The sequence below is a fragment of the Oculina patagonica genome, unplaced genomic scaffold, assembly GCF_052425735.1.
Source record: "Oculina patagonica isolate OP01 unplaced genomic scaffold, crgOcupat unplaced753, whole genome shotgun sequence".
In the NCBI taxonomy this organism is placed as follows: Eukaryota; Metazoa; Cnidaria; class Anthozoa; order Scleractinia; family Oculinidae; genus Oculina; species Oculina patagonica.
In genome coordinates, this window is record NW_027558640.1 from 48 (window position 1) to 9202 (window position 9155).

The 9155-nt window shown below is 39.6% G+C and overlaps 2 protein-coding genes across 2 annotated transcripts; both read left to right on the top strand.

The window, feature by feature from the left end:
* Positions 1-226: 226 nt before the first annotated feature.
* Positions 227-8967, top strand: LOC144641202 (phenylalanine--tRNA ligase beta subunit-like). The gene is made up of 5 exons (XM_078500241.1): positions 227-328; positions 5812-5929; positions 6615-6679; positions 7275-7374; positions 8147-8967. The coding sequence occupies exons 2-5, from the start codon at positions 5869-5871 to the stop codon at positions 8296-8298; spliced, it is 378 nt and encodes a 125-aa protein (XP_078356367.1). The 5' UTR covers positions 227-328; positions 5812-5868; the 3' UTR covers positions 8299-8967.
* Positions 588-1706, top strand: LOC144641203 (P2X purinoceptor 7-like). The gene is made up of 2 exons (XM_078500242.1): positions 588-827; positions 1289-1706. Exons 1-2 carry the CDS (start codon positions 631-633, stop codon positions 1704-1706), a joined length of 615 nt encoding a protein of 204 aa, XP_078356368.1. The 5' UTR covers positions 588-630.
* Positions 8968-9155: the final 188 nt, after the last annotated feature.

Sequence of the window (9155 nt, forward strand, 5' to 3'; positions counted from 1 at the left end):
GCGACCATTTTTCAAAAGTAATACCTGCACATTGGATTTATGTCTCGTTGCATGCATAAAAACTATGTCCACAAAAGTGACTATCTGCATCCTTAATAGACTGTCCTCTGTTCAAACAACCATACCAAATAAAGTTGTCATAAAATAGTGGTTTGTTTGTACTTTGTGGCCAGTCAAAATTGTACATCATAAAAAGTTTATCACCTATGTTTTAAGTCTCGCTTTCCTTCTGCAGTGTTCACGGGATGACGTGTCAGAGAAACTGAAGAAGCCTTTATCATCATCCAAAGCTGTACACATATCAAATCCAAAAACACTGGAATTCCAAGTTAGTTACCTTTCTTATAAAAGTAATCATCTTAAGGGGAACTTTGGTGTCAAAATCGACTTTTTTCAAGAAAAAGGCCTCCTATTTTCCTCATGAATTGTGTTAGTTTTAAGGTGAAATCGTACAAGATACCTCAGAAATTTTACTTTGAAGTGAGCTGAAATTCGTTTAGAAATCCGCCATCTTTGAAGTTTATCGAATGTTCATAAATCGGTCAGCGGATGAAGAATGACGTCAGATCGTCAAAGCTTCGAGCGTCCTTCCAGCTGTGTACTTTAAAACAGCACGCCTTCGCTAAAATCATGTCTTCTTCGTCTTCCGAAACGGGCTCGGCTTCTCACAATGTCGAAGAAACCCGAGCGGAATGCTTTGGAATTCAGCCCTACCAATTCGAACAGCGTTTTACCACGAATGAAGGTCAAAGCTCTTCCGGCGAAGAAGAAATGGAGAGTGATCGCGAAGAAGAGAGAAACCCTCGTTTGGAAAATTCAGATGACTGGTTGGTAGCGACTTCTTGTATGATTTCATCCGGCGCAACATTTTTCGTTGGCAGTCGATTGCCCTTCTCTTGAAAAATAAAGTTAACATTACAATCGAGAAAAAAACATGTTTGTGAAATGTTTGTTTATCATTGTATCGGTGTTCGTGCTTTGCCATCAGCCGCGAAGTAAGATTGTTGCTGATATCCGTGAATGTAATAAAGAAAATCGGACAGGATGATTGCTGTTCCTTTTTGTATGTTTGCTTGTCTTATAATCCTTAAATCAACTATAAAAACTTGAGTCGAAATTGAATGCAATGTGTCGGGAATGTGAGTTATGAAATGCGACACCCAAGCTACTCGTTCGCCTCGTATGTTTGTTTACATTTCGTTCGCACCAAATATTGAACATGTACAAGCTTACTTCTACTAAAATTTACTGATCTTAAGGAAGTTTCATTTACCCCACCACTAAATAGGTGTACCTGTGGCAATTGTCAGGTCATGGGAAGAGCAGAGGCTTGCGTTTGCTGCCGAGAAATCGAGGCAGTTCAAAACAAAAACACCGAAGCTGTGACTAGCGGTGAATGTGCAGAGCAACCCCAATGTATTACTCAACACCCTGGGTTCCATGCAATTTGCTTAAATAGATGGGTGCTGCAAGTTGCCTGGTACCAATACAAACAGCAATATAAAGCTGCCTACGAAGGGCGAGAAGACAAGCTTTATCGGCATGTAGCATATAGGCAGCTTGCTCGATGGTGTTGGGGGATTTTGGGGAAAGAAATTCGAGTTGTGCTTCCGGCCTGTGCAGTTATGTGCATCCGAAATTTTTTCCCTCCACCGGGACCAGAGGAAGACTTTGTATTTGAAGGGTTTCGTTATGCAGATGAGTGACTTTGTCTTGGCTCTGTAAAGTTCAATACGCATTTAATTTTATTTGTGCCAACTGTTGAAATTATGATCTTGAGAGACAATTGATGTATTAAATAACTTGCACATAAATTTTAATAGTTCTACGTCCTGTAGTGTTTGTTTTCAAAGGCAATCTTGTGATAAAGGAACCTGAGGTTGCTATACTATGAATTTTGGACGACTTTGTTGCACTCAGTATGTTGAAAGTATTCTTTTTATTGACAGGCCCAGTAAATTGTATATTTAAATTTAATCAGCTTGCGCAATTAATGGTTTAATTTCAGTTCTGAAACAAGAATTTATGGTATAACAACTTATTCAGAACAGCAGTTTCCTCTTCTTGTTTTTAGTTTTGCTCAAAACAATCTGAATGTTCATGTGGGGCTTACTGTTCTATGTGAATTAAATTATTGCACTTTGGTTGTAACACAGGCAGGTAGTTTTTGCAGGTTGCAGCCTTATTTTTATTCCTTATTTTTCTACTTCAACTCAAATCAAAGGGTTCAACCTGCAAAAAATACCTGTCTTTGTGACACTACTTTTCTTCCAGCTAAAAAGAAAAACATGCAATACAGATAGTCTTAATTTCTTGCCAGCCAACAACTTAAAAAGTTATCAGCTTGTGAAAGTACATTATATATATTGTTGGTGTGTAAAAATGCTGTCATTTTTTTTGTGATCATAAAAAATATGAATGACGTGTAAACAACAAATATGCAAAATCTGCTAAGCTGGAACATAACATAACATGTTCTTGTCATACAAGGTATCAAAAGGCAAGCAGTGTTGCGAAGTAGATTATATAAGCTTACAGCCTTTAACAATTTCACCTAATGTTGTTGTCGCTCATGCACTGTAAATTAAATTATACAAATTCAGTCATATATACAATATATATTTTTCCTGTACATGCATGGAACAATTTGTTTTTCTGTTATCATACCGTTTTGATGTGGATTTGGCTTACATAAAATTTTATTTTTGTTTTCCAATTTGTAAAATCGGTTCGAACAATAGGTTTTGCTTTATATGCAAGCTTTCGCACCACCAGGGGCAAGACTTATAATACAATAAAGTGATTTTTGGTGCTGACCAGTGGATTGCCAGAATTCGTTCTAAACAGTAACTTCTAAACCAGTGCCAGTGGTGAAGTTGTCAACAAGGACAGTTTCCTCGATACTAATTTCTTCAACTGGGGATGTGTTTTCATCGTTACTGGCAGCCAGTAATAGTTCTGCAACAGCCTAATAAACAATGAAAATGTTGTTTTGAATGGGAACCAAGCAGAATTATTGAGCACATCCCATTTTCTTCGTTTCGTGACCTTTCGTGACTAACCCAAAAGTGGCATTACAGTTGAACCTCGCTAATTCGAACTCGGTTATTTCGAATTCCCCGTTAATTCGAACTAAAACCCGTTTCCCTTGGATTTGCCCTTCAGTCATTTACCAGGGTTGGAAACTAAAATTTCGGAGCACTCGCCATCCGGGCGAGTGACCTACAAATTGCACTCGCCCAGATCAATTTTCACTCGCCCAGTCTTCTTCCATTAAAAAAGGAAAATTTAGGCCCCTCCCCAAAAATATACAACTTCAATTTTTAATCACGTTTAAATGATATTCACTGTGCCACTTTGGTGGTCGATCGCAAAACAGACTGCAATCTATTTCTTCAATGAAAAATCGCCAAATATAGACCTTACTCCACAATAAAAACACGAGCACACTTCAAAAGTTGAAACACAGTTTTATTTGATACGTATTTCCAAATTCTTGTTGTTTGCAAGCGAAATTGTACAGGAAAAGAGGTGAGAAATGGCCATCTTGCTGCGTTTCGGGGCTCGGTGGATGAGTCAGTGAATTTTTGACCAGAGGTATTACTTTGTACAAGTACGTCCGTCATGTTACATTCCCCAAACAGAAGCCATTTTTGTCTGTTTACGAACGCAAACACAGCTTTGTTTGAGATTTCAAAATGTTGGTAAGCTATCGGTTTGTGGACAGTGTAGATTATTTTAAAGTGGGAAGTAAAAGTTTCGCTTATTTTGAATGATATATTCTGGATATGACAATCGTACTCGCCAAACCGGGCGAGAGATCCGTGATTTGTACTCGCCCGACAGTTTTCACACTCGCCTGGGCGAGCGGGCGAGCGCTAATTTCCAACCCTGCATTTACTATCGCCTATTTCGAACTCCCGCTATTTCGAACTATTTTTTGTTTCCCCTGACGGTTCGAAATAACGGGGTTCAACTGTAGTTACAAAACCGAGGAGTAAATAATTCCTCTCAAGTTCATTGGAAGGTAGTACCTTAAACAGAAAGCAACAAGACATATCGCATTTTTAGAAGATTATTGAATGATTGCCAAATCACATGAAATAAGATGTAAATTGAAACCACAAGACTAAAGCAAAGGGGCAAGGTTGAAGTTTATTTTGGAAAAATACGAGGTTTAAAATGAGTAACTGCTCGTTGTCACACTGATCCATCAGAACGATTTGTCAAGATTTGTCACAAAAACAGTCAACAAATAAATTTCCCTGTTTCTGGAAAAAATTGCGGTGCCAAAAAACGTCTTTTTCTGTAGCGAGGATGAACATATTAACAGTCCACAAAAAGAAATCACTAACTTCTTGTTGCCTCCGTCGTTCGAGGCGATTTTCGCTTGACAATCGAGGTTTTTTGGCCTCTGGAGCGTACTTATAAATTCGGACGGTATAGCGCCCTTCTTTAGATGGCGTTTACTCTTCTGGCCCGTCATCTGCGATCGAAGATCCAACTCAAAACAGCTTGGCAAGAAGTGGTCGCTGCAAACATAGCTGTATTTTACTGGCGGCATATTCGAACGTCGTATCCTCTCTGGCCATGCTTTCCTTCGCAGTTTGTCCGATGGAATCTGGTGGTAGCTTACGTCTGCTGTCTTTGCTGAATAATTGGTACATCCAGGGACACAGCAGTTCACCATTTTCGTAGAAACACTTAAGAAAGCGAGCCAAATAAAACTATATGAAGACACGTTGCCGAAAATAAGAGCGAACCGAGCGAAACTATAGTATGGTTTGAAGATTCCGCGAAAAAGCTTTTGACGTTGTGACGTCACATCCTACTGCTGGCCAACATAACGCGGCTCATATTCTTCCAAGATGGCGGAACTCTAATCGCATTTTTCACTTGCCTTTCAGGTAAAATATATAGGTTAAAATGAACGATCTGAAGAAACGGTTTTTAAAAAAAGAAGTAGGAAATATAGGCCAAATATACCAAATAACTTCATTTTTACCCCGGAGTTCCCCTTTAAAAGCAAGTGTAGCTTTCGGTTATTTGGCACTGATAAATATCTAACTTCTACTCGCAATGTCAGTACGTGTTGTGAAAATAAGCGAACTTAAAAACATAATCTAACTGTTTAGTCAAAGAATTCTACTAACTAGTACTGTAGGGAACGTAAACAGATCAGTAAAGAGAAGTATTGTCGTTTGGCAAAAGGTTTTTATGAGTTTCTGTCGAGAGTCAATCTCCGGAAATTGAGCGAGCCCGCGATTTTTTCGGCAGGGTTGTCCTTTAGCAACATCAAGTGACATAATAAAGATGGTAAATTTTAAGCTCGGTAATAAATAATGAAGATGAAGTGTTCAACATGACTCGAGCATGGGACAAAGAAATGTGATATGTGATATGTGTACAGCTTTGGATGATGAATTCGACATTGCTGATCCTAGCAGTATGCAGGACGCGTGTCACTTATCAACCTAGTAAAATGGCCCATCTCACAACGAGTCTCTCGTAGCTCAGTTGGTTAGAGTGCCCAACCGGTATCTGGGAGGCCATGGGTTCGATTTCCGTCGGGGACTCAGAATTTTTCTTTGTCCCATGCTCGAGTCATGTTGAACACTTCATCTTCATTATCAAGTGACATATCGTGATGACGACAAGTTCACGTGATAACCGTTAGAATGCACGTGCAATTTTGTATTGGGTAATACGAATTGGAAGCTGTTAGAAACCTTCTTTTCTTATCTATTTATTGTGACTATTCAGTTTATTTGTGGCTTATTTTTTGGTAACCATAGTGATGCTGTGTTTTAGGTTGCCAGGACAACACTCATTCCAGGTCTTCTCAAGACCGTTAGTTGTAACAAGAAGATGCCACTTCCAATGAAACTGTTTGAAATCTCAGACGTGGTACATAGTGATGACCAGAAAGGTAATGTTTGGGTTTATAGACTATTAACTTGTCTGTAGATATCGACGCTGGGCAGGTATCGCAAGCTATCGACGCTGGGCATTTTTTGCGTGTTTCTTAGGAGAGCATGTCATGTGCAGTGCCTCCTGCGCTTCAAAATCTTTACTTATGGTATTTATGCGTAAACTGCAAAGTCGAAGTTGTGAACAGTGTGAACGACTTTGTTCGATTGTTCTTCCTTTACAAATTTGGAATTGATATAAATGTGGATTTTCATCATCAGAATTGTCCCTATAGTCAAAGCTAGAAGTGTTATCAAAATTATTTTGAAACGTAGTGAGCCCATCCTCTCCCATCCAAGTTAATTTCCACAACAGCTTTATTTTGCCCTTTTTTGTAACTACTTACACGGCACATACATCTTGAAAAAGAGAAACAAGGGTACTGGCAACCCGAAATTACCTTAAGGGTTAAAAATGCCAGGTGGCCAGTTTGCAAAATAAACGAAATATCACGACGTTTTATTTGGAACCAAACTACAAAATAGGACCAAACACGGCAGTTCACGAATTCGAATTAGCCAAACAAAACTAGATACTGAAGGTGTGTCGTTTCCACTACGGTTAGAGCAGTCATCTTTTGTATACATTACTTTATTCAAATCGATAGCTGAAGTAGTAACCCATGTTACACGGCTTTCCTTCAGATGTTGGAGCTCGGAATCATCGTCGTTTCTGCGCCGTGAATTACAACAAGACCCCCGGATTTGAGGTGAGAGAGACCTTTAATAGTCTAGTTTTACTTCCGTCAGTGACACTGATTATACATTGACTAATCAAAAGAACAGAGTACCCCAGGTGCTATCACTATATTAAAGCGTGAGCTGTAATCGGGTTTCGATTGATTGTTCAAAGTAATCAAGTATTTGCTTTAGTTTCCTGTTGTAAAATTCTATTGGAAAGAAAATCTTGCAACGAGCTCTAACCAATCCGGAGCCCCGGTCCGGAGCAAACCCAAACCAAAAGTCACTTGGCTTTCGCTTGTTTTCCCGCGCTTGGCGCGGGTTGCAGGTTTTTGCTTTGCTTTCTAATTGGTTCATCTGTGTTTGTTGTGATTGGCCAGATGTGATTGCTTTGCTTATTGCAATCATTACAACAGTTTATTAGCTTGCAATACAGGTTGTTTGCGATTTTCAGGGAAGTGGGCTGATCAGTCTGTAAGCGAAGACGACTTTTGAGAAAACAGCAAACACGCTCCAATGTGTGATTTTCGTAGTGTTCTTAATGATTTTAAGCCGCTTAAGTTAACGTAGTTTACACTTTCTAAGCCCAGTTCCAAATCAATTTTGTTTTGCTTTATATTTCAGGTCATTCATGGTTTGCTAGACCGCACCATGCAGCTTCTCGAAGTGCCGTACACAGAAGATAAAACTTCTAAACATGGATATTACTTGAAGGCTCACGAAGGTATCTTTGATAATACTAGCACTCCTTTGACAGTCTAAAAGATTTGTCGCGGGAGCTTTTGACTGACACTATTACGCTAAGTGCTTGATCTTTGATTTTCACTCATTTCGTTATTTTTGTAGAGTGACTTGTTATTCATTCCTTCGTTACAGTGAAACCCCGATGTAACGAAATACCAAGGGACCCGGGAAATGCGTTCGTTACAACGGGGGCTGACTGTACCGGGGATTCTGCACCAATACATTTTACTTTTAATAAGTTTGGCGTCCTGGAGACGATCGTTCGTTAATAAATACCACAAAAGTGAATAGTGCTTTTCGCGCTTTTAGCAAGGTACCATTCACCTCCGAGCAGCTAAAGAGAAACAAACTGCCTTCGCGCGTCGCTTTGTTTACTGAAAGTGATGTTTTGGTCCGCTATTTATTCACCTGGTGTGGTATATACTAAAACAATAGTTCACCTCAGTGTCGGTGAACCACTATTCACTTCCACTTCGGTGAATAATTGTTAATTATACCGGGGATTTCATTGGGCTTTGTTTATTCCCTTTTCCCTTATTCCTTTCTTCTTTCATTCGTTCGTTCGTTCCTTCGTTCATTTCTTCCTTTACTCATTCATTCATACATCACTCATTCTTTGGGTCGTTCGTTTGTTCGTTCGGTCGTTCGTTTGTTCGTTCGTTCGTTCGTTCCTTCATCCTTTCAGTCATTCTCTCGTTTACTTGTTAACTCGATCGATCGTTCACTAATTCACTCATTGATTTATTTTTCAGATGCAACCTTCTTTCCTGGTCGTTGTGCGCAGGTCATCGCCAACGGCAAGCCGATAGGAATCATGGGAGTTTTACACCCTGAAGTCGTAAACAACTTTGAGTTGAACCTGCCATGCGCAGTGCTTGAATTGGACGTGGAGGAATTCCTTTGAAAAATCAATTGCTGTCACAATTATTTCAATGCGTGACTCATAGCTTCAATTATTAATGAATTTACAATACAGTAGTAGAGGTTTTAAAGAAAATTCATTCCACATAGGACACACTTAGGCAATGCACAAGACATATCAAATATGTTGAGATATTCAAATGTCTACCACAGTGGTATTTATGTGTCCAGCGTCCATTTTAAGTTGTTTTTACATGAAGTCTGGTTTCTATATAGTTCGCTGGCTCTCTCGTTTTCAGAGCCCTCTACAATGCGGTCAGCCGAATTCTTTCGGACTCTTATTTACTTTTTGTGTTGGTTTGGTCGCGCTTCCCACGTAAAGAGAGTTTAAAGAGCGTGAAAAAATGGCTTGATCCAAGGTAGAGCGCTAGAGCCTTCGCTCCTCCCTGTGTAGACCAGTAATAGCATAGCGTGATACTAGGTATGAAAAGTTGTACGTGTTGTACTCACGGCCCTGTTATTTGGTCTGTCTACTGGCATTTGCCTCAAAAGAATGAAGAGTTTTGATGCACTTACGGCAGGTTTAAACGAACATAATCAAGCGACGCCAATGATCACATTGAACAACAGTTGGCGTTGCAAATTGTTGTAACCTTCGTCTCTCAAATACGAATTTTCAAGAACAGTGAATAAAGTTTTAAGAATTCCAAAAGAGTGCATCCTTTTTATCTACCGTCAGCCTGAAAAAGACGTCCATTTCTGGCGGAGCCTCCCCGCACAGTCGACTATAGGGAGTACCCGCCCCTCCCCCACCCTGAGACCCTGCCCTCGCGCATCCAACAAAACGTTCAAAATTGTGCAACCTGTAAAGTTGTTCTGTGTTACTTTATATTTGACATT

Bases quoted from the DNA above. Each gene is read 5' to 3' on its own strand.
- LOC144641203 (XM_078500242.1), top strand. From the start codon at position 631: ATGTCTTCTTCGTCTTCCGAAACGGGCTCGGCTTCTCACAATGTCGAA. The intron at 828-1,288 runs GTTGGTAGCGAC...ACCACTAAATAG, and splicing joins TTGGAAAATTCAGATGACTG to GTGTACCTGTGGCAATTGTC.
- LOC144641202 (XM_078500241.1), top strand. From the start codon at position 5,869: ATGCCACTTCCAATGAAACTGTTTGAAATCTCAGACGTGGTACATAGT. The intron at 5,930-6,614 runs GTAATGTTTGGG...GCTTTCCTTCAG, and splicing joins ACATAGTGATGACCAGAAAG to ATGTTGGAGCTCGGAATCAT. The intron at 6,680-7,274 runs GTGAGAGAGACC...TTTATATTTCAG, and splicing joins ACAAGACCCCCGGATTTGAG to GTCATTCATGGTTTGCTAGA.